This window comes from Neophocaena asiaeorientalis, unplaced genomic scaffold (assembly GCF_003031525.2).
Source record: "Neophocaena asiaeorientalis asiaeorientalis breed wild unplaced genomic scaffold, Neophocaena_asiaeorientalis_V1.1 scaffold606, whole genome shotgun sequence".
Lineage (NCBI taxonomy): Eukaryota > Metazoa > Chordata > Mammalia > Artiodactyla > Phocoenidae > Neophocaena > Neophocaena asiaeorientalis.
The window spans coordinates 1490013-1514169 of record NW_020173687.1 but is presented as its reverse complement, the minus strand read 5'-3'; the positions used below and the strand labels follow the sequence as shown (position 1 = coordinate 1514169).

At 52.1% G+C, this 24157-nt stretch overlaps 1 protein-coding gene across 1 annotated transcript in view; it reads left to right on the top strand.

Moving 5' to 3' along the window:
* Nucleotides 1-316: 316 nt before the first annotated feature.
* Nucleotides 317-24157, top strand: part of OSBPL2 (oxysterol binding protein like 2) — a 39596-nt gene continuing 15755 nt past the window's right edge. Inside the window, exons 1-5 of the mRNA XM_024750343.1 lie at nucleotides 317-489; nucleotides 15461-15632; nucleotides 19589-19795; nucleotides 19890-19998; nucleotides 22094-22169. Coding sequence (XP_024606111.1) covers nucleotides 15596-15632; nucleotides 19589-19795; nucleotides 19890-19998; nucleotides 22094-22169 — 429 coding nt within the window. The 5' untranslated portion in view covers nucleotides 317-489; nucleotides 15461-15595. The remainder of the gene's footprint in view (nucleotides 490-15460; nucleotides 15633-19588; nucleotides 19796-19889; nucleotides 19999-22093; nucleotides 22170-24157) is intronic.

Below are 24157 nucleotides of genomic sequence, written 5' to 3'. Positions count from 1 at the left end.
TTAAACAAGGGAGTGAACGGTCAGGGATGCAGCCTGAGGGTACACTGGCGCCGGGTTTTGGTGAGTGGTGAAAGGCATGGCACGGAGGGTGGACGGTGGGAAGCCCTGAAAGATGCTTGAGCTGAGGAAGGCAGCTTTAGGAGGGTAACTCCCGCCTCCGCCCGTCCCCGGGGGTTGGGAGCGGCAGGCGCAGAGGACTCAGCGCGCCACGCACCCACGCCCCGGCCACCCGACTCGCTGTTTGTAAACTCAGCTCATGAAACTTGGGAGGAAAGTTGGCTGCCGGCGGCGGGGGCGGCGGGCCTGGATACCGGGCGGCCGCCCAGACCCCGCGTCGCCGGGCAACTGCGGCCCCGGGCCGCACTGCCGGACACCGCACCCGGAAGTCGGCTGGAGAGCTGGCCCGGGCGCCCCTCTCAGCGGCGGGGGTGAGTCGGGGGCCGCGATGGGCAGGGGCGCTGGGACCCCCGACTTTCCCTTGTGTCTAAGGTAGGCGGCGCCCGCGGTCAACCAGTCAGGAAGGGTCCAGGGTGAAGAGTCAGTGTCCCCGCTCGCGGGGCAGCCCTCCCTCCGCTCCCCTGCCCGGGCGACCACCTGTGGGTTTGTCTCGACCCTGCAAGGTGTTGTGCTCGTGTCCACCCCTTCCACTGCTCTTCGTTTTGTTTTTGTCAACCTTAGCAGACTGTACCTGCTGTGGAGAGCTCTTTACCTAACACATATGTTAGATCAATTAGATTTGTAATCTGATTTTAAAAGCTTCCTTCTGTTTCCAGTTACATTCCAGAAATCAGCAGAATAAATCTTGAGACTTTATAAGCCCAGAACAGGACTGTTGGGTGATCACCAATCAGTGTTCCCGGGTTTTTCTGGGAGAAGCAACCAGGTGGTGTTACGATGTCCCTGGCCCTCTTGAGTGTGAGGGTCACCTCCCCGGAAGCTGTGTTCCTGTCCCTGGGGTTTTTATACTGATGGGTCAGTCTAGGACAAGCTCTGGACCGGCAGCCAGCAGCTTTTGCACTAGTCCCTTTTCTGGGGCTGCCCATGCACATCTGGAGATGTGGTCTCACTCGGTTCAGTTCAACAGACATTTCTGGGATGCCCGCTACATGCTTGGCTGCAAGCTGCGGGACCTCTCCATCCTGGAGAGCAGAGGTGTCGTGGGACCCCCGTCCTTGTGGCTCCTTGCCCTGGTGGCAGAGCGAAGGCCCTTGCTGACTTTGTGCGCTTGGCAGTGTTTTCCCATCTCTCCTGGCCTCAGTTCCTTCCTCTGCCATGTGTGCCGTTTACCTGGCAGGGCCGATAAGACCAGCAGATGAAATGCTTGTCTCCAGCAGTCCCTGGCCTGTGGTAGGTGCTCCAGATTGTTCGTTCCCGTTCCCCCTCCTTGATGAAGACGGGAACCTTATCGGCTGCACTTCCTCCTTGTCCAGCGCAACGCCTGGCAGGGTGCTGTCATTTAGTACACAGATGACTGAATCTCCTTAGAATGTACCTTTCTCGTTTGCCTTACCTGTCCTTCTGTTAATAACAGCTCTTATCTAAGACGACAGTAATACGTGACAAGTGTTGTTCCAGGACTGCTATAAGCACATTATATTCACCTTATTCATGTGGTTTTCACAACAAACTACAAGACTTGTTCTTAGTTCCATTATCCTTTGTCTATTCATGAGGAAGCTGAGGAACAGAGAGGTTAAGTAACTTACTCTAAATCACACAGTAGTTAGTTATGGATCAGGGATTTGAACCCAGGCAGTCTGGCTCCAGAGTCTACACCCTTAAATACCTCTCTCTACTGCCTTTCAAAAACCAACGTTTTCATTTATAAGGTCCCCTCAGCATTTTTCTGTGGAACATTTAGTTGTGCTGCATTACCGTGTGTCAGAACTTTGTTTCTTGCAGCACACATAACTGATAGATTTTCATTTTGGGTGAGCATGAATGTTTAGAAAACCATTTTATTTCTTCTAAAATAAAGTAGTAATTCTCTATCTGGCTAGCCAAGATTTTGCTGAAATACCCCACCTGCTGCCCCGTTCCCTGGTTAGTAAGGAAGTCGTTGATGTTCACGGTGTGAAAAGGGCGAGTTGGCGGAGGAGGGGTGATGATGGATAGACACACTATAAAGCATGAGGTTGTGATTTTGAATTCATTTCTGAGCGAACTTAATGTGGTGAACTTAAAGCCGTAAACCATGTACTTAGGGCTTTCCTTTCTCCTCCCATGTGCATTCAGAGGGGTCAGCTCTGGTTTAACACTTTGATGAGCAGTGTTATTTCAGTGTTTAAAAAGGGCCACTTGACCTTCGTCCTCGTGCCTCTTATCCATGCCTTCCAGGAAATGCTAGCAAATGAGTCTTGGATATGCACTTAAAACTAGGTCGACTTTTAAAATCTTGTTATATTCAGCTAATTACGAAAGTGACAATTCTTTTTCTGGTGGCGAAATTTTGGAAACGTTTTATGTGTTCTTATACTGTCTTCAAATGATTTCCTTAGTATTCCTGTGAAAAGCCAAGGCCGTATCTTTTCCTAGGAGTTTGGCTCTGGTGGGTATAAGGTGTGCAGGGCTTGCATCTTTGAGCAAAAGCTGTGATGACCGTCCTCAGGTGGCTAACATGTTCCACTTGAGAGTTTAAGAATCTTTCCGGAGGTGGCCTGGGGCTCTCAGGTTTTGGCCCCATTGCTCTCTAACTTTGATGGGAGGAAAGTTACTTATCTGCTCTTGCCTCAAGGGCGTTGGCCTGTAAAGTGGGTTATTGCCAGGAATATAGGTGAAAATGTAACCTGAGAGGCTCTGGTATTGTAGTAGGTGCTGAGTAGACCTTCTGTCCCAGACCTGAGAGCACTGAAATTGACCCCCCGACAATGACACAAACAAATGCGGTGCAGAAGTGCAGCTAAGGAAATCTTTGGTAGGTAGGTTTGCAGTTCTACTCAAATGAGCTACAGTAACATTTCTATGTTACGACTATTCAAGTGGGGTTGTCTTATAAAAAGACCCCTGGACCCATGCAGTACCTCTCCTGAGGACTCAGGATGGAACGCAGACAGCGGGGTGAGGTTTAATTTCTGAAGCTTGGTGCGCTTTAAGGTTGAATGGTAGCTTATTGAGACTGGAAGGAAGTTAGTATTTGAACACTATTGATTGTTTACAAATACTTAAATCCTAAGAATTTTTAATATTTTAGGCTCTAGTTGGCACTTTAAATGCACTTTCCATGTACAGTGATTAATTCGTGTCTCTGCTGCAGTCAGATCCCAGTCAAATCTGCTGATAAATCCCAGGCGTTGGCGTTGCAGCCGTGTCACGCTCTGGCTGGGAGCGTGTGTGGAGCATCGGCCCAGCCCTGCAGCTCCCCTTAACAAACGCGTAATGAAATGGTCACTTCGACGTGTCCGTGAACTTTGTGGCGCTTATTTCCTTTTCCTTCCAAATTCAGAAAAGAACTCAGGGTCATTGGGCAGAATTTCAAAGCATCACCATCTTTCAGCTGGATCTCCCGGTGGTGCAAATACCGTAATCTCTGCAGTGAGCTAAACAGTGGAGGCCCGCCTTCAGAAGGGACTGTGTGTGAGAAACACGGAGGTCCGGCGACTTCTGCCGGGTGCTTGTGTGTCTCTTTCTTCACTTTTTCATTTCATCAGTGGAATTCTTGCAGGATTTCTTTTGAGACACAAACTCCCACGTCAGTGCTGGCTGGCTCGGCCCTGGCCCTGTAGCCCGGGAGCCTGGTGGGAGCGCGCACACTGTTGAAGGCTTACAGGGCCTGGCACTCTCTCCTGGGCACACACACACAGCCTCCCTGTCTGTTCAGGACGCCTCCGCACCCCTGGGCGCCGGGGTCACGTAAGCAGAGGGAGTGGTCTGTGTGGCTTTGGGTTGGGCAGACCTGTCTGACCTCTGAGCTCATACCTTTACCAGAGGGGTGGGACCACCGGCCTTAACAAGTGCCCAGGGAAGCACCTGTTCCAGGCAGGACGCGGGTTCTTGGGGGAGAGCCTGGCATGAGGAATGGTCTTGTAGGGAAGTCGTCCTGAATCCAGGTTCTAGAAAAGACGATGGTCGCCACGGGGGCAGGGGAGGCTGTGTGTTTTACTGAACAAGCGGAAGGCTGATTGTGAGAAAAGATCAGCTGTGACCTGGCGCCTGTACCACCGTGCTTGGCTGGAAAGTGACTTCCGCTGTCGCTTTAAACCAGGTAAGCATGTGATTTGATGGCCAAACTGTGAAACTTTGAGGGTGGAAAGGAGCACCACGAAGAATTCTAGCGGTGACAGAATTCTCCGCGGGGCGCCCTGTTCGACATGCGACGGGGGAGAACCAGAGCCATCCTGTCCCTGACTTGGTACCAGTGAGGCACCAGTGCCTGTGTTCTAAAGATTAACTGTGGGGCGTGTTCTAACACACGAGGGAGAGGGTAGGGGGGTCCCGGGGCGGGGGCGGCTCCAGAGCGCTGCCCTGGGCTCTGTCGCAGAGGCAGGGCACTGTGGGTTCGATGCTGAGGCTTCTCACCAGAAAAACCTGCGGAACTCTGTAAAAAGTGTAGGCTCACGGCCCAACCCCGCCATGGGGTGCTAACCTGTTTTGCATCAGGGACCCCCTCCTTTGAGAACTGAATGAAGAGTCTGAGTCGTGTTCCTGGGGGAAAATGAACACAAACAGAATTTTACAATTTTTCTCTTTTTATTTGTTTCTCTTTTTTTTGCGGGGTGGGGGGCGGGTGGTTAGAAATTTGTGGACTTCCCTGACCTTGGTTTAAACACCCACCCCGTTAGTGCTCAGGAAGCATGGTTAGGGGTGACTGGGGCAGGCGGGACACCAGGTGATACATCCCTCAGCAGGGTGAAACCGGTCAGGGGCCCTCAGCAGGGTGAAACCGGTCAGGGGCTGAGCAGGTCCTACTTGGGCGAGAGCTGACGGGAAGGACCTGGAATAGGAGAGGGAAGTGGGCGAAAGGGCGAGGATGTGAAACCGGACCCTGCCCTGTGATGGAGGTGCCATCTGAAGCATCCTGCCCCACTGCGTCCGGGCCCTTGGTCCTCATCAGAGATGGACAAGCCGTGGGGAGGGGCACTTCAGTGGTCTGCCTTCTCCACGGCTGTCCGCGCGCTGCCTCTGGTGTGGCTGCCGCTCTTGTGGTTTTCTCTGAACACGGGCCCAGAGGCTATGGATGGGCTCCCTGTTCAGAGCTCTCTCACCCACTCCCCAGGCTGCATTCAAACCACTCTGCTTTACTCTGGGTTCCGGAATGATGAGGTTGATTCGGACAAACGCGTCTGCACTAAAGAACATCCATTCATCTCATGCGGTACTTGTTTGCAGTGCTCTGTGCTGGGTTGTAAAAGCGTGTTCCTCGACATGCGTGGTACGTCTTTGGTGCTCACTGTTGCATAGGAAGCAGTTGGTTCGGGGTGGGGGTGTGGCACGGGGCTGGAGGGAATCTGTCGTGAGCGAGGATGTGGGTGGGGCTCTAGGCTCCTGCCGAGTCCCGGCAGGAAGTGTGGCTGCCGTTGCCTCTCCCGGGGGCCGGGCTGGTTGCCCTGTGCCTGCCCTTCAAGGCCTCCCCATTGGGGTGGAGTATGGCAAACAGTGGGCGATTAATGCAGTTGTTTACACAGCAGGAGGTTCCTTTACCTTCCTCAGGTCTGGAAACTTTCAGTTTCTTGCCTGAACCCCTAAGCACGTTGGCCAGTCCGTGTGCTGACTGTAACCTGCTCACTGGCGTGGATGAGACGGGAGGCCTCCTGGGGCTAGGCTGCCCCGGCCCCCGACGCTGACACGCACCCTCAGTTCCCTGAAGCATTAGGCAGCTGATTTTGTCAGGAAGATCGTGCAGCCCTGCAGAAGGCTGGTGCTGTTACAGCTACACAGACAGAAAACACACGTTTACTTGTTTTGCCCTCAAAATGGCGCTCTGATGGAGCCTCATGCACAAATGGGCTGAACCGGATTCCGCTCGAGTATAAGGAACCAGTGTCCAAAAGGCCACTCGATTCCTCCCCGTGGTCACCGAGACACGCGTGCGCGGGCGCTCTGCAGATGATGGCCACCCTTTCAAGAGGCTTTGCTGGGAATAGGGTCGGGGCATTTATTTGATTCCACCACTAAGCTTTTACAGACACAGGAATATGAAGGCCTGCTCTTTCTTCAGCAGCTAGCAAAATGCACGTTCAGTGAGTACAAGGTGAGAAAGCCAGGGTGGCTTTGGGAATAAGAATAAAGGGCAGGCTTGGCCTGATGCCCTTCTCTGCGCTCCATCCGTGGCTGGCTGTGGAAGGCTGCGGAGACCGGGCCAGCCCTGCTGCCGCCGCCTGGACTTGTGCGCGGAGGCCAAGCACTGCCGGCTCCGCCTGCCGCCTCCTTCCCACGTTCCTCCCTCTGCTTGGTGGGGCCACTGGAGCTTCCTAGGGCCCCCGTGGTGTCCCAGCCCAGTGAGGCCCTAGAGCGCTCTGTCCAGGCTGGACGCCACCTGCCACCTGTGGGCGGTTGAAGTGGAAGAAATTCAACTGGGTCGCATCACAGAGAAAGAAGCATTGGCTTCCTCTCCACTTGATTCAAATGCTTAAGGTCACCCGCGGCCAGTGGCCACTGCCCTGGGCAGAGCACGTCCGAGCATTTCCAGCATGGCCGGAGGTTCTGCAATGCGGCTCTGGAATCTGTACAGGTTGAGTGTTTGTTTCCAGTTAAGTTTTGTTCTTTTTTTTTTTTTTTTTTTTTTTGTGGTACGCGGGCCTCTCACCGCTGCGGCCTCTCCCGCTGCGGAGCACAGGCTCCGGGCGCGCAGGCTCAGCGGCCATGGCTCACGGGCCCAGCCGCTCTGCGGCACGTGGGATCCTCCTGGACCAGGGCACGACCCCGCGTCCCCTGCATCGGCAGGTGGACCCCCAACCACCGCGCTACCAGGGAAGCCCCAGTTTTGTTCTTTTACAAAAGAAAGAAAGTGGGCACCGTGGCATGGTGGGCGTGACAAGGACAGGGGTCGTTAGGCATCCAGGTGGGCTTACTTTGCAAAGGGGACATCTCAAAACTGAAACACTGAAACAGTCAGTGACCATGGAGGTGGTGTGGCCAGGAAGCAGTGTCCTCCCTCGGTGGCACTGCCCTGTGGAGAGGGTGAGGCCTCCTGGAGGCCCCAGGGCTAGTGGTGGCCCCGGGCCTCGTGCCTTTCCCGGGAGCGGCCGGGTTGGGAGAGCCTCCCCAGGCCGGCGCTGTCCTCAGGGTGTGTTCCCATCACCTAGCAGCCTCGGTTTCACTTTTCCCAATTTAATTCTCCCATCCCCATCCTTCAGTTCTTAATTCCTCCTGATAATAATTGTGTCCATTGCGTGTTAAACTCTGTGGTTTTCACACTCAGAAGTGACACTGGTTCCACATTTTTGGTGGGCACCCCAGCCTGTGCGCTCTGGTAACGTTTAGGCATCACCATAGCATCTTTCTGGGGTGTGACAGGCCAGCCTCAGGCGGCGTGGCCAGGGTGGTCCCTGCCAGGCCGCTCCCTGGGAAGGAGAGGCCCTTGGGGAGGCGCCAGCGCCTTTGGGTTGCTCTGTCACTGGCCCGTGGCACGCTGCTGCTGTCTGCACTGTGCACGGGCTTGTCTGCTTCTGGGACGGGTTTGGCCTTGACCTTAAGAGCTGTGGGGCAGTGAGAGTCTTACGGATGGACCGTGCTCTTGAAGGCTGCTGCTTGCTTGCTTCTGTTTCTGACTCGTTCTTGATGGAAACCCAGTTTTCTGCATCCGGTGGGTTGAGCAAGTGTCCGGTTAGTGAAGCTTGCCGCTCGGCTGAGGCCCTGGCCATGTCTCACCTGCAGTTCTTTGGGGGCACCTGCTCTGTGACCGCCCTCTGAGTGTGACCTCTGTGGGGGAAGGGGGTGGGACCAGGCTTCATGGAATCTTCTCTGCGGGTCTCCTGGCCAGTTCTTCCACGCCCTGTTCCTCAGTTTCCAAACCCGCCTCCCGCCCTGAGCCACTGCCCTCATAGCTCTTCAGCTCCCTGATCTCACTTGGCCAGTTGCCTTTCCTGGTGGAAACGGGCTGCAAAGTTTATGCTTCATTACACTGAACGTTAGAAGGAGAAACATACCCGGAGGTTTGAGTGTTGGATGGGGTTTGGGCCCTTCTTAGCGAGAGTCTGTCATTTGAGAATATATCAAAGTTCCCAGTGGAACTTTTCCTTTCCAGAGTACTGCTGCGTAAGCTTGGCACCCAGAGCGTGGAGCTCTGTGCGTAATTGTTCATTTCTTGTTTGTCCTACTTGCTAATGTATTTTTTTCCAATTAAAAAAATTCGGGACTTCCCTGGTGGTGCAGTGGTTAAGAATCCGCCTGCCAATGCAGGGGACATGGGTTCGAGCCCTGGTCCGGGAAGATCCCACATGCCGCAGGGCATCTAAGGCCGTGCACCACAACTACTGAGCCTGCGCTCTAGAGCCCGCGAGCCACAACTACTGAAGCCCGTGAGCCACAACTACTGAAGCCCACACGCCACAACTCCTGAAGCCCACGTGCCTAGAGCCTGTGCTCCACAACAAGAAAAGCCACTGCAAAGAGAAGCCTGTGCACTGCAACGAAGAGTAGCCCCCGCTCGCCACAACTAGAGGAAGGCTTCACGCAGCAACGAAGACCCAACACGGCCAAAAATAAATAAAAATAAAATAAAACGAGAAAAAAAATTTTTTAAATTGTGGTTAACATACACATAGCATAAAAATTACCATCTTGACCATGTTTAAGCATGCAGTTCAGTGGTTGTGTCTACAGCCATCACCACCGTCCATCCCCATCGCTCTCTTCATCTTGTAAAATGGAAACTCTTTACCCATTAAACACCAAGTCCCCACCCCCTCCCCCAGCCCCTGACAACCACCTTCTACTTTCTGCCTCTATGAATTTGACTCCTCCAGGGACCTCAGATAAGTGGAATCACACAGTATTTGTCTTTCTGTGTCTGGCTTATCTCACTGGTCAAAATGCCCTCAAGGTTCATCTGTGCTGTAGCATAGTGCAGGAAGGACTTCCTTCCTTTTTAAGGCTGAATAATATTCTACTGTATGTCTAGACCGCATTTTGCTTATCCTTCTGTTTGTGGATGGACACTTGGGTTGCTTCCCTGTTTTAGCTATTGTGAATAATGCTGCTGTGAACTTGGATGCACAAATATCCCTTCGAGACCTTGCTTTCAATTCTTTTGGGTGTACACCCAGAAGTGGAATTGCTGGATCACATGGTAATTCTATTTTTAATTTTTTGAGGAACTGCCCTACCGTTTCCCACAGCAGCTGTACCATTTTACATTCTTACCAGCAGTGCACAAGGGTTCCTGTTTCTACATATCCTCACCAAGACTTGTTATTTTCTGTGTTTTTTTTTTTTTTTGATAGTAGCCATCCTAATGGGTGTGAGATTGTATCTCATTATAGCTTTGATTTTCATTTCCATGATGTTTAGTGAGTTGAGCATCTTTTCATGTGCTTATTGGCCATTTGTATATATGTTCTTTGGTGAAATGTCTATTTAGGTCTTTTGCCCATTTTTGAATCAGCTCGTTTGTTTTTTGTTATTGAGTGTTAGGAGTTCTCTGTATATTCAGGATATTAATCTGTTGTCAGATGTATGATTTGCGAATATTTTCTGCCATTCTGGGGTTGCCTCTGTACTCTGTTGATAGTGTCTGACGCACAGATTTTTAAATTTTTCATAAAGTCCAGTTTGTCTAATTTTTCGTTAATTGCCTCTGCCTTTGGTGTCTTATCCAAGAAATCATTGCCAAATCCAAAGTTGTAAAGGTTTTGCCATATGTTTTCCTCTAAGAGTTTTTTAGTTTTAGATCTTACATTTAGGTCCTTGATCCATTTAGAGTTAATTTTTGTATATGGTGTAAGATAGGGTCCTACTTCATTCTTTTGCATGTGGATATCCAGATTCCCAGCACCATTTGTTGAAGACACAGCCCTTTCCTTCTTGAATGGTCTTGACACACCTGTCACAAATCACTTGATGGTATATGTGAGAGTTTATTTCTGGGCCCCCTCTTCTTTTCCATTGGTCTTTGTGCTAGTACCACATTGTTTTGATTACTGTAGTTTTGTAGTAAGTTTTGAAATCAGGAAGTGTGAGTCTTCTGGCTTTGTTCTCCTTTCTTCAAGATTGTTTTGGCTATTCAGGGTCGAGATTACATACGAATTTTAGAATGGATGTTTCTGTCTCTGCAAAAAACATCATTGGGGTTTGATAGGGATTGTATTGAATCTGTAGATTGCTTTGTGTGGTATTGACATCTTTTTTTCTTTTTTTAAAATTGGAGTACAGTTGCTTTACAATGCTGTGTTAGTTTCTGCTGTGCAACGAAGTGAATGAACCAGCTATATGTATACCTATATCCCCTCCCTCTTGGACCTCCCTCCCACCCCCCAACCCACCCATCCAGGTTGTCACATTATGTCTTTAATTTCTTTTGGCAATGTTTTATAGCTTTCATTGTACAGTCTTTAACCTCCTTGGTTAATTCCTAAGTACTTTATTGTTTTAGATGGTATTGTAAATGGAATTGTTTTTGTTTTAATTTTTTAGAAAATGTGGTATTTTTTAAAAATTAATTTATTTGACTGTGTTGGGTCTTCGTTGCTGTGCGTGCACTTTCTGTAGTTGTGGCGAGCGGGGGCCACTCTTCGTTGTGGTGCGTGGGCTTCTCTTTGTGGTGGCTTCTCTTGTGGAGCACGGGCTCTAGGTGTGCAGGCTTCAGTAGTTGTGGCTCGCAGGCTCTAGAGCGCAGGCTCAGTAGTTGTAGCTCAGGCTTAGTTGTTGCGCAGAATGTGGGATCTTCCCGGACCAGGGCTCAAACCCATGTCCCCTGCATTGGCAGGTGGATTCTTAACCACTGTGCCACCAGGGAAGTCCTTATTTTTTTAATGTAAGTGATGGTAGCTGTAAATTTTCCCCTTAGCACTGCTGTCACCGCATCCCGTAAATTTTGGTGTGTAGTGTTTTCATTTGTTTCTAAAGATTTCCTAATTTCACTTGTAACTTTTTTCTTTGATCTGTTGGTTTTTTAAGAGAATTTTTTGTTTTGTTTTGTTTTGGCCGTGCCGTGAGGCTTGCCGGATCTTAGTTCCCTTACTGGGAATTGAACCCGGGCCCCCGGGAGTGAAAGCGCGAGTCCTAACCACTGGACCACCAGGGAATTCCCAAGAGAATGTTACTTAGTTTCCAGAATTTTGTGAATTTTCCATTTTTCCTTCTGTTACTGATTTTTTTTAAATTAATTTTTATTGCAGTATGGTTGCTTTACAATGTTGTCTTAGCCTCCACGCATAACAAAATGACTCAGCTATACACATACAGATATCCCCTCCCTTCTAGACTTCGCTCCTATTTAGGTTACCACAGTGCATTAGGTAGTGTTCCCGGTGCTATACAGTATGTTCCCATCAGGTGTCTGTTTTATACATAGTACCTGTTACTGATTTCTAACTCATTCTCTTAGGGTCAGAGAAGATGCTTTGTATATCTATCATTTAAAATCTCTTGAGAAGTAATCTGTGGCCTAACATATGGTCTGTCCTGGAAAACGTCCCATGTGTACTTGAGAAGAAGGTGTGTTCTGTTGTTGGGTGGAGTTTTGGATACGTCTGTTAGATCTAGTTGGTTGATTGTGTTGTTCAAGTCCTCTGTTTCTTTCTTTATCTTCTTTCTGGTTGATGCTTGCTAATGTATTTTTAAATTACTAAATAAAATTTATATTATTTTGAACAATTTAAATTCAGAATTGATATTTAACCACAAAAGTAGCTTTAGAATCTTCACATTATTTGGTGAGCTTTTCTTTCTTTGTGAAGATCACACCTGCAGGTTGCTTGCCCGTTTTTTATTGCGAAAGAGAAGTAAATGCGCAATTCGAGTCTCTAGTGAGTTGACCGTGGAGATTAACCCCCAGGGCCCTTAGCCAGCCACTTATTCCTCACTGACTGGGTCTGCTTTTCTAAGAAAAGGTAAAGATGGGCTTGTAAGACTTGAATGCAGGTCTTCATGTACGTGGCGGTGGACACTGCGTTTGGAGCCGGGTCCTGGGAGCTCGGGGCAGCGCGGTCGGAGTGGGCACCTTGAAGAGAGCTGGGGGGCCCTGTGGGGGGCCAGGCACCTTGTGCGGACCTGGCAGCAGTGGGGCGCCCTGGCTGGTGTCCCCTGAAGAGGGCGGGAGGGAGCGCTTGGGGCGGGGCTGGAGGAGGGGCCCCGGAGGCCAGCGAAGATGTCCGGCACAAGCTTATTTTTCCGTGTTTTCCTCTAGAGTTAGAAAAGGAAGCAGCTGACCAGAAAGAGCTGATTTTAAAAAAGAAAGCTCTTTTCTGAAGCGCTGTCTTCATGGATCGTTCTCTAAGGGCACAACAGACGCGTCGGAAAAGAGGCTTCTGCTCCCGCCCGCGCCGTCCCCTCCACAGGGGTGTGGCCGGATGGGGGCGGGGCCCACCTCGGGGTCAGAGGCCACTCAGCCGGGGCGAACCGGCGGGTCCTGCAGCAGCGAGCCTTCTGAGGGGGGTCAGGTGGGGGGGAGACTGAGGGGGAGCGAGGATGCCCTGCCCTCTCTGCCCCCAGAGGGCCCCCCACCCGGGAGAGGCCCCCCCATCCAGACCTGGCCTCCTCACCGCCCTCTCGTGTGGATACTCCGTAGCAGTGCCTAGGTTCCACTGGGCAAAACAAAGAAGATACGATGTGTGAATCGCCAGCACTCTGGGTGGGGTTAATTCTCCACCTTGCACACGCGAGCAAGTCTGATGGCTGCTGTGAGGCTTTTGGACGGGGCTCCGGTACTTGGTGAGGGTCGGACCGCGTGGTCCTCGTAGCAGGATCGCAGGGACTGCAGCCGTGTCACGGTCCCAGCTGTCGGCCCAGCCTGTGACTTCAGTGTTTGTCCAGCCTGACATCTTACACCCTCATTTTAAAGACTTTCCATAAGTTTGGATTGATTTACTTTTAACATTAGGACTTTTGTTACAGGTGAGGAAGCATATAAAAAAGGAAAATACCATGGCTTTAAACATGCCTTTTATTATGGGAGATTTTATTTTTTAATAACAAAGGATGTAGTCTTTTATTATTTTTAAAAATTGTTTTTTAAAGATTTAATTTTATTTATTTTTGACCGCGTTGGGTCTTCGTTGCTGCACGCGGGCTTTCTCTGCTTGTGGTGAATGGGGGCCACTCTTCATTGCGGTGCACAGGCTTCTCATCGCGGTGGCTTCTCTTGTTGCAGAGCACGGGCTCTAGGCACAAGGGCTTCAGTAGTTGTGTCTCGCGAGCTCTAGAGGCTCAGTAGTTGTGGCGCACAGGCTTAGTTTCTCTGCGGCATGTGGGATCTTCCTGGACCAGAGATCAAACCCGTGTTGCCTGCATTGGCAGGCGGCTCCCTATCCACTGTGCCACCAGGGAAGTCCCAGGAGATATTAAATGTACAGAGAAGCCACACACCCTGAGTCCTTCATGGATCGGCAGGAACACCTCTAAAAAGTGGGACAGAGAGGGACTTCCCTGGTCCAGTGGTTAAGAATCCTCCTTCCGGGGGCTTCCCTGGTGGCGCAGTGGTTGGGAGTCCGCCTGCCGATGCAGGGGGTGGGGGTTCGTGCCCCCGTCCGGGAGGATCCCACGTGCCGTGGAGCGGCTGGGCCCGTGAGCCATGGCCGCTGAGCCTGCGCGTCCAGAGCCTGTGCTCCGCAACGGGAGAGGCCACAACAGTGAGAGGCCCACGTACCGCAAAAAAAATAAAAATAAAAAAATATTTATAAAAAGAATCCTCCTTCCAATGCAGGGGACGCGGGTTCAATCCCTGATCGGGGAACTAAGATCCCACATGCCAAGGGGCAACTAAGCCAGCGTGCCACAACTACTGAGCCGGAGCGCTCTAGAGCCCGCGCCACAACTAGAGAGCCCACTCACCACAATGAAAGATCCCACATGCGCAACTAAGACCCAATGCAGCCAAATAAATAAATAAACAAAGTGGGACAGGGAGTCTGCACAGGAAGGCCGCTGAAAGGCTCGACGCTTTCCTGTCATGTCCTCGTTTTCAAAAGACTGTGTTGGCATCATCCATCCAGTGGTGACCAGTTAATTTCTTTTTCAGCATCTCTGTGAACTCGGGGACTTAAATGTATGGAATGTGTTCCATCCGTCTGGCTGCTCATGGGGCTCACATTGTCCCATTGTCACAGTGGGAACCTCTGTAGGTTCGACTGAGCCTTTTGACCTGACCCCAGTCCTGCCAGCTTCCTGCTGTCTGTAGAGGGACCCGAGTCCTGGACTGAGCCATTTCTCCTCCAGGAAACACTGGTTCCTTTTAGTGGCTTCTAGAGATCAAATATATTGCAGGATGTTGTAGATGGGTCCTGTCATATCAGAGAGGAATCAGAAGCAAGTAATAACAGCTTCTCTAATTTGCCAAAGAAAACTCAACCATCAACTACTGAGTGAGGCTTTGAATGGGTGTTTCCAGAAGCTGCATAGGTGTCCGGTTCTGCTGGCTGGTTGGGAAGTTGGGAAAGGAAAAGGAAACTCTGGAAGAGCCTTTTGGGGAAGGAAGAGCGGAATGACCTAATGCCAGTTTGTTGCATAATGTAGACGCTCACATGTGCTCAGGATGGAGCCCAGAGATGAGTGCTTTGGAGGTGTCACCAAGCTCTGTGTGGCCACTCCAAGGACGGAGGATGCATCCCCCCTCGGGACCACCCGTTCCTTCACTGCTCTCAGAACCGGAGGAGAGCTCTTGGTCCCGTCGCTACATGGCTCACACAGTTAAATATGGGTCTCTGCTTATTTTCATAAAAAGTCAAACCTTTTGGGATCAGGTTGACCTCTTGCTTCAGTCTCTTGCCATTTATGAAATACTGCACTTCATGATGGGAGAAGTTAATATGCATGAGTTCTACTAAAATATTGAGCTAAAATAATTTTGAGAAAACTTAAGTTGATTACAGTTTATACTGATAACAGCCAACTTACACAGCAGTCTTAATTCTCTAGAATTGAAAATTGGTTTCAGGTTGATGTGAAATAAATGTTTTCACATAACTTTGCATTTATTTATAACCGTTTGTTCCAGCTTCTGGTAAAGATTTGCAGTGGCCGTCAGCGGAAGTGTGTTGGGGCCCCAGCGTGTGGATGCCTCACCTTAGCTAACCTGCCTCTTGAGGTGTCCACGCGCCCCCAGATTAGCCGTTTCACTGCTTCCCTGTATAGCGTAGTGGCTTTTAAAGTAACTTCAGGTAGTGGTTCCTTGTTGACGTGCTGCCCGTTGCCGGATGCGGGTATCATGACTGTTTCCTCTTGTGTGAGATCCGTCCTTTTACTTCTTTGCTCAGATGTAATTGAGATTGACCTCAAGAACGGTGAATGGGTATTTTTAAATGTTTCTAAACCATACAACTTCGGAAAGCTAAGTATACCAAAATGTTTGGGTTTTTTTTCCCTTTAGATCTCCAGTGCCTATTGGATTTTCACCTTAAAAAGTTCAGAGCGTGAAATTTCTTACACTGTCGATGTAGATCCAGTACAATGATTCAGTAGAAGACCCTACAGATCAGGGGGCGCAGGAGCCTGGCACTGAAGGATGAACGGAGAGGAGGAGTTCTTCGATGCCGTCACAGGTGAGCGGAGGGAGAGGCAAGTTCAGAGATCGTGTCGTGAGCACGAAGCCCTCGGACGTAGCCCGGGGACGTGAGGACGGCCCAGGAAAACTGTGTGGAGAGAGAGCTGACATGTTCCAAGGCACCAGCCTTCAGTAAAAGCATGTGTCCTATCCTAGGTTTGGGGGAAAACATCACCTTTGGACCACTAAAGATAACAAGAAAGGGCAACTGTGCTTTAGTCTTTAAGAGTTGCCCTGGGGTGTAAATATTTTTACTGGGATCCTAAGTGAGATGGTCAGCATTCTTATATTATTTATACTTAATGATCAAAAGCGTATTGTCCTGTCTCATAACTGTATCGTGTTTTGCACTGCTTAGAGTCTACCCAAAAATGTAGCTGCTTTAATTTACGACAATTTAAAGTACATTTACCTGCTTTCGCAGCAGCTCTCACCGTGTCAGAGTTCAGCTCACACACCACTGTGAGTGCTGGTACACAGCCTGGTGGGCACAGTGCATGGCGGGGTGGCAGGCGGAGGAGAGGCAGGCTGGGTTGGCTCACATTTGCTTAGAACAACCCCTCCTCGTCCTTTTCCCGCCTGAGGGACAGATGACCACAGGGGGCCCCAGAACTCACGTTCAAGACGCCCCCCTCCCCCCCCCATTGTCTGCCTTCCACCCTCCTCGTCGGCAGGAGGGGCATCACGTTGCTTTTTCTAGCGAGGGGTCCCCTTGGTGGAGACGGGCTTCAGGAGCCTCTTCCAGCCCACGCCCCCCTCTCAGGTGTGGGAACATAGAAACAGCAGCTCTGAAATATTACTGCCGCCGGGTTTTTCAGCGCTAACCCTCCCAAGGGCAGTCAGAGGGGCACTTCCGTAGTCAGTGCCGAAAGAGCGTGGTGCCCAGCACGACCAAACGCTCTTTCCTGAGCGCTGTCGCTGTTCCCCGGGACACCTTTGCCGTCCTTGCTGGCGCTCCTGTCTCGTGGAGCCCTGGCCCTGTGCTCCCGGGCGTTCAGCGGCCGTGCTTCTCCCGAGTGAAGGGTTGGAGCAGGTTGAGGGACGGGCAGCCCGAGATTATTGACTTATTCTTGTCCGGAGCCCCAGGGGGAGCAGGCCCTGAGCTCATCGCTGTTTTCAAAGGCTGAACTGCTAAGCCGTCTTATCTTCCGTGACGTCATAGCTATTGTGTTCCTCGTAGACGTGTTTTCCTGGGAAGCGTGCTTGTCTGCTTAACCCGCACGCCCATCAGTAGTCTTTCGCAGTTGAATTCCCACCAAGCGGGGTGTTTGTCAGGGAGTCATGCCCTCAGGCCGCCTGGCCCTCGCAGGCTGACCACGTCTGAGACCAAGTGGGCCCGGCCTCGGCGTGGCCTTCTCACCCGGGAGCCTCCTGGGAAGCTCCCTTTCACCTGGGACCAGTGTAGATACTCCGGAAGGTCTTTCCCCAGAGAGGGCTTGAACTGCCAGGAGTGCGGTGTGTAGGTGACCCCATCCCTGCCTCTCCGCACGGCGGGACCTCTCCGCGTGTCCCTGAGATGCAGGCAGAAGAGGCAGATGTCTAGGTGAAAATAATTCCTCGCCTCAGCCCTTTGGTTCCCAAGCAAATAACAGAAAGACAAAAAATATGAAGTCTCCCAATGCAATGAAATACCCAGTCAGTGACTACTTCACTGTTTATAGAATCAGTCTTACTTTGTGACTCTAATTTAAAAAGTGTTTAAACCCAGCAGTTATTAAATGAATGACTTCACGAGGCAATCACTGGGGCTTCCCTGGTGGCACAGTGGTTAAGAATCCGCCCGCCAATGCAGTGGACACAGGTTTGAGCCCTGGTCCGGGAAGATCCCACGTGCCGCGCAGAGCAGCTAAGCCCGTGAGCCACAACTACTGAGTCCACAAGCCACAACCACTGAAGCCCACGCCCCTAGAGCCCACGCTCCACAATAAGAGAAGCCACTCTAGTGAGAAGCCCGCGCACCACAACGAAGAGGAGCCCCCGCTCGCCACAGCTAGAGAAGGCCCGTGCGCAGCAATGAAGACCCAACGCAGCCAAAGTAAATAAATAAACAAATAAACTTTTAAAAGATAGGCAATTACTTCCTACAAGAATCAGTACCTTTACTTACTTATTTTCAGTGGTTGTGGCTTTTGGGCTCAGTAGTTGCCACGTGAGGGCTCTAGAGTACAGGCTCAGTAGTTGTGGTGCATGGTCTTAGCGTCTCCGCGGCATGTGGGATCTTCCCGGACCAGGGCTCGAACCCGTGTCCCCTGCATTGGCAGGCGGATTCTTAACCACTGTGCCACCAGGGAAGTCCAATAATCAGTACCTTTAAATTGAAAGGTTTTAAAGTACACGAAAAATATGTACAGATTAAGGGTTGTAAAAAGTCAGACTAACCCGTCAAAGGTGGGTATCTCTGAGTGATCGGATTACAGATGATTTCAACTTTCTCCTTTGCTTGTCTGTTTTTTCTTTTTCTATAATAAACGTGTCGTATATTAAAGTGTTTAAGCTGTTACGTAGCGTTGGCTTCATCAGAGATAAGACTTCAATGCGCTTGTCAGCGAGGAGCTGCCTTGTTTTCTTGGGCGCACACCAGGGTTGTGATTTAAACGAACTTTCTACTTGGCGCTGGCCCAGAATCTCAGCCCTGAGGGAGGTCCTCGGAGATAGGGACACCCGTGCAGGGTAACACCAGGTCCATAGGACTGAGCATCCTTAAGCGGGGACTGCTAAGTTTAGACTGGGGATTAGTAGATGTTGCTTTGGGGATAGTTAGCAAAAACTAGAGGTGACAGGCTATTTCAGAAAGCATTGATTATTTAAGAGGTTCATTTTTTTAAAAATTAATTTATTATTATTTTTGGCTGTGCTGGGTCTTCGTTGCTACATGTGGGCTTCTCATTGCGGTGGCGTCTCTTGTTGCAGAGCACGGGCTCTAGGTACGTGGACTTCGGAAGTTGTGGCTTGCGGGCTCCAGAGCGCAGGCTCAGTAATTGTGGCGCACGGGCTTAGCTGCTCCGCGGCATGTGGGATCTTCCCGGACCAGGGCTTGAGCCCGTGTCCCCTGCATTGGCAGGCGGATTCTTAACCACTGTGCCACCAGGGAAGTCCAAGAGGTTCATTTTTAATATATCCTTTCAAATTCATTGTGTAATAAATCTCAATACTACTGTATTTTGTGCACCTGTCAATATAGAAGAATACGAAGGAAGGTTATTTTTGCGTTTTCTCAAGGAGGCTTATTAGCAGCAGGTTTGTTTATGTTTTGTGTCTGACCATAGTCACCACCTGGCCTGTCACCCTGGGCCTCGCCTTCCTCTCGGAAATGAGGGGCTGTTATGGGAGCCCTGAGCTCCTCGTGGGCTGTGCCCTCGCTGAAGTAGTCAAGGTCATCGATAGTCAGTGGTCAGGAGCTCCCCACCCCAGCTGGAAGGACTTGCGCTGGCAGCCACAGCTCCCGTCCGGGCCTGCTGTGGAGCAGAACTTGAGTATTTTCAGTGGATTGCACTGGCTGAGTTGAGAGGAAACACACTTTCCTTTTCCCTGTAGTCACTGGTCGCTTTGGGAGAAAGCGTTCCCGGTGCAGAAGGGGCACGGAGCACAGCCCAGGGTGGTGTTACTCTTACTCGTCGGATGGGATGGGCCAGGAGCCCGCACGACTGTATCTCACACAAGTCCGAGTAGTTCACTTTCCCCGAGGTTTCCACGTACGTGGCGTGCCCTCTGCGTTCGCAGCCACCGTCTGCTGTTCCGGTTTCTGTTGGCTGGTTCTGGCGGTTCTGGCGGTGTTTGCGCGGAGCTCGGACGTAGAAACACGGTGGCAGGTTGTGTTTCAGGACATGACGTGGAGCCTGACTGCGGCTTGTGCGGAGGAGGGAGGGGTTGCAGCCTGAGTTAGGTGACAGCACCACAGAGGTGGCCGCCCCAGAGGGTACGGTCACTGACGACAACAGGGGAAACCTGTCCTAGTGCCCAGGAGCCGCCCCCCACGTAAGGACCTGGAGAGTGTGGCGCTGGTGGCAGGGTGGTGGCCTCATGCGGGGAGCCCCCGGGAGCGGTCCTCGTGCTCCGCCTCGACCTTCGGTTCTTGGGAAGAAGCGTTCATTACTCTGGACGTGTTGGTCAGAAGCACTCTCGAGCTTCAGGTGCCTGCTTGCAGAGTGAGAATTCTTAGAGGTAGGCTTTTCCATCTTCCAAGCCCTGCAGAAGTTACCACTCTGCTTGTCTCGCACAGGCTTTGATTCTGATAACTCTTCTGGGGAATTTTCAGAGGCAAATCAGAGAGTCACTGGCGTGATTCATGTGGACACCAGCAAAAGTAATGGGATTGGAAAAGTTGGGGAGAGGCCTCCTCAAGAGAATGGAATTCAAAAGCACAGGTATGTCATCCCACATGGACGTTTTGGAGTCTCCCAGCGCGCCTGTCCTCGCCCCACATCTGCAGCGGGCCCTGAGCTGGAGGAACATCCGTCCCGTGTCACCTGGGCCCTGCCCCCTGGGCAGACCCAGGGCCCTGTTCAGCCAAAGACCCCGAGACCCACTGGCCCTACGCGTGCTCCCTGGAGATCAGTGATGGCGCCTCCTCAACGTGACCCCCGTCCGTAAGCGGACGGGCGGCCGTCCCTGCCCTGGGGTTGCTGGGGGACTGAGCTCCTTGGGCGCCCTAGCGTTGGCAGGGGGCCTGGCACAGAGCCAGAGGTCACTGGTATCAGACCCAACTGCTAGCTTCACGCAGAGCCGCCTGCGTTTGACGCGTCGACCTCTCACCCCGTGAGTGAGTTTCGGAGGGTTGTTTATTAGCGCAGCGAGGCCGCAGTCCATTCTCTCCCCACCAGCACTGCGTTCTCAGGCAAGCAGATTCTGAAGAGTGACCTAAGCCTTCACCAGCAGAAGGGGGGACGTAGGCGGGGCAGCCGTGAGTCAGGTGGGTGGAGATGGCGGCCTCTGTCCACCCCGCGCTGTTTGCGCTTCGGCTCCAGGGAGCCCAGCTTCACCCCAGATCTCTGCCCTGCGCTGGCACCCAGTGCCCAGCTGGGGCCCCGGAGCTGTCAGAGCACCTCCTGCCTGCTTGTGCGGCCTGGACCTCTGCTGTCAGCGCCCCGCACCCTGTAGGTGGGAATCTGACTCAAGCTGCCCGAGGGCCCGCTCCTCCCTCCCGTCTCCAGCCCCAGGCCTGACACGCTGGCCTCCAGACGCCTTTGGGTGCCTTCACCCGCCCGCTCCTGTCGCGGCCCCCTGCCTCCACTGCTCCTGAACCCCCGGGAGGCGCCTCCTCACGGCTCCGCCCTCCCCCTCCCTTCAGCCGCCCCCGGGGCCAGGTCTGATTGTGCGCCTTCCCAGGCACGGCGCACGGGGACAGCGGCCCCTTTTCCTCTTTGAAGAGGCGGTTTGGGTCGTGAACAGTAAGGTTCTCCTCTTAGGCTGAGGACCTGCACCCTCGCCTCTCTCCTGGGGCGGCCCCTCCCGTGTCTGTGGTCCCAGCCTCTTGGGGTCCTCGGTGCACCTGGCCTGTCCCACGTCGGGGCCTGTGCCATGTCGGGGCTCCATGCCCCTGGCTCCGGCCCTCTGCTCCACCTCCATCTCTTCAGCTCCTGCCTCCCCAGGGTCATCCTTGGACCCCTTTCCCACCGTCCACAGAGCCACGCTCCTTCCTCATGGCTCCCTCGCAGCGGGGGCCTGTCCCGCCCTGGCCGCTCGGGGCCCCAGACGAGAGCCGGCAGAGTGGGGCCACGTGCTGGTTGCCGGCAGCCTGGCACGTGGTGCCTCGTGAATGCGTCTCCCGCTGCCTTGCCCTCCTCTCCCACCTGCCCCCCCCGGGCCTGTGGTCCCCCGACCCAGTTCACCGTGAGCAGGGTGTCCTGTGCCCGGGCTTCCCCGGCATCGGCGGGAAGACACCTGGGGAGGAAGGTGCCTCAGGAAAGACAAGCACAGGCTTCAAAGGGGTTTAAGAGCTGGTTTCTGAAAAGGTTTTCTCTTTCTTTTTCTTTTGGCCATGCTGCGTGGCTCGTGGGATCTTAGTTCCCTGACCAGGGATCGAACCCGTACCCCCTGCACTGGGAGCGCAGAGTCCTAACCACTGGACCGCCAGGGAAGCCCCCGAGGAGGTTTTCTTCATGCAGTTCCCTCGTGGGGTCCTCTGGGCTCCACCTCCGTCTGCAGCCCTGCTGCTGCTCCAGGCCGCTGGCACACGGCTGCCGGGGGACTCAGCGACCCGTCTCCCCAGCTCCGTGGAGGAAAGTCGCCTGTGTGGCCATGATTGCTTCCTAAGAGGCCCTCCAAAGATCGATGCAGAAAGCTTTCTTTGGGACTTCAGCAGCAGTCTGGTCCTTTTTTCTCTGCAGGCATGCCAGCATAGAGAAATGCTAATGCTTAGAAAGATCAAAGGAAGACATGGTCATTGTGCAAAACCACCAGTCATAAGTGGCTCTCACGTTGGTTGAGTAAATACGTGTCACTCTGGTTACCCCTTTACAGGACGTCGTTGCCTGCTCCGATGTTTACCAGAAGCGATTTCAGCGTGTGGAGTATATTGAAAAAGTGCATTGGCTTGGTAAGTTCAGATGAACTCGTTTTGAAGTGTGAATCTCACACGTTTTGAATTCCTGTGAATTTATCGCACTACTGGTAGTTTAAGAAGATGTACTCTGCATAGTTACAAACGGCATGGTGTGAAGATAGTAAAACAGGAAAGGAACAAATACGGGAGGGAAAGGTGAACAAAAGCTGAAGTATTAATACACAGCAGGACACCCATTCTGTAGGTTAATCTCTTGACATAAGGAGCTTCAGAGGGGTTTACACTTACCTTGGTGTTTCATGATGTGCTCGTAGCCAGCTGGCTTTGGATAATCCTCATGAACCGGGGGGCTTTGGTGGGGTTCCTGGCCACTCACCAAGGGACCGGGGCTCCGTGTCCCCCAGCCCACCCACCCTGGGCTGCAGGCAGAGTAACAGGAAAGATAGTTGGATACTTAGTGTCCGGAAGTCGTAGGCCTTTCCTTTTATGGTCTTTCCTGGCTGTGAGACCTGGGACTGGTCCTTCTCAGGAGGGGAGAGCGCTGCCTTGAGCCGGCTGCCGCGTGCTCAGCCGCGGCCACGTCTGGTCACTCACGCTCGGGCTGCGTGAGCTACAAAAAATGACTTCGCTGCTTCTCGGGTGGTCTTCAGCCCAGTCTTCTAACGCGTTTATTTTTTGTCATCTTTTGATCTTGCAATAACTTGAGACTGCAGAATAGCGAGTCTTTTACCCTTCACCCAGCCTTCTGTAACGGCAGCATCTCACATGAGAACCACAGCACTCACTCTGGGGCGTTACTGTTAACTGCAGCACGTACCTGACTGGGCTTTCCCCAGCTTTTCCACCAATGACCGTTTTTTTTTTTTTTAATTTATTTATTTTTACTTATTCTATTTTTGGCTGTGTTGGGTCTTCATTGCTGCACGCAGGCTTTCTCTAGTTTCGGCGAGCGGTGGCTTCTCTTGTTGCGGAGCACGGGCTCTAGGCGCAAGGGCTTCAGTAGTTGTGGCGCAGGGGCTCGGTAGCTGTGGCATGCTGGCTCTAGAGCGCAGGGCTTAGTTGCTCCGTGACATGTGGGGTCTTCCTGGACCAGGGCTCGAACCCGTGTCCCCTGCATTGGCAGGCGGATTCTTAACCACTGAGCCACCAGGGAAGTCCCCACCGATGACCTTTTATTAGAGGATGGTGTGTAGAAACCGAGACCTGGGTGCTGGATGTGCTCATGGCTCCTGGGGTGTCACTGCTCCAGGCCTCTCAGCAGACAGAGCTGGAAAACCTAGGAGTGCACGCTGAGCCCTGCTTGCTCACACACGTGTGTCTGTACACACCTGTGATCTTTTAAAGTGACATGTTCAGGATTGTTTTCTTTTAGCGCCATCCCCTCCTACGTTTTCGACTGTGTGCACAATTCAGGTCTTCACAAAAGTGTCTGTCTGGGAATGTGATGAACTCAGCAAGCCACTCGGTCTTGACTCTTCAGATGTCTAAAACCAAAAGCCTCTTTTCAGCAGAGTGACATCATTGCATTGCACTCCCCAAGGAACTGACCGTAGGCTGGATTCAGAGTAAGGCTGGATGTAACCCTCGGGGTTGGACGTCTGCATCTTGTTGGGTCGCACTGCCCCACTTCATAGCATCCATCCGCTGTCCCCCGTGAGCTGCTCATCTCTCCGGATGTACCTCCAGGGAGGTGACACACCTCTCTTCACTGCCCATCAGCTCATTGAAACAGCCACGGACTAGTGAACACGACAGTTTCCGACAGAGGTAGCCAGAATCTCACGAAGACCCCTGCCCGTCACCAGCCCTCACCACTGCCAGTCAGGGCTAATCATGCATCCTCCGCCCCTCCATCTCCCCCCTCCTCCCCTGGTATTTTGAAGCAAATTCCAAACACCTTTTCATTTGTGGACATGTCTTATATATCACTAAAGGATAAGGATTCTTTTTAAACACAACCACAATACTATTATCCTACTTTTTTTTTTTTTTTTTTTTTGGCGGGACGCGGGCCTCTCCCC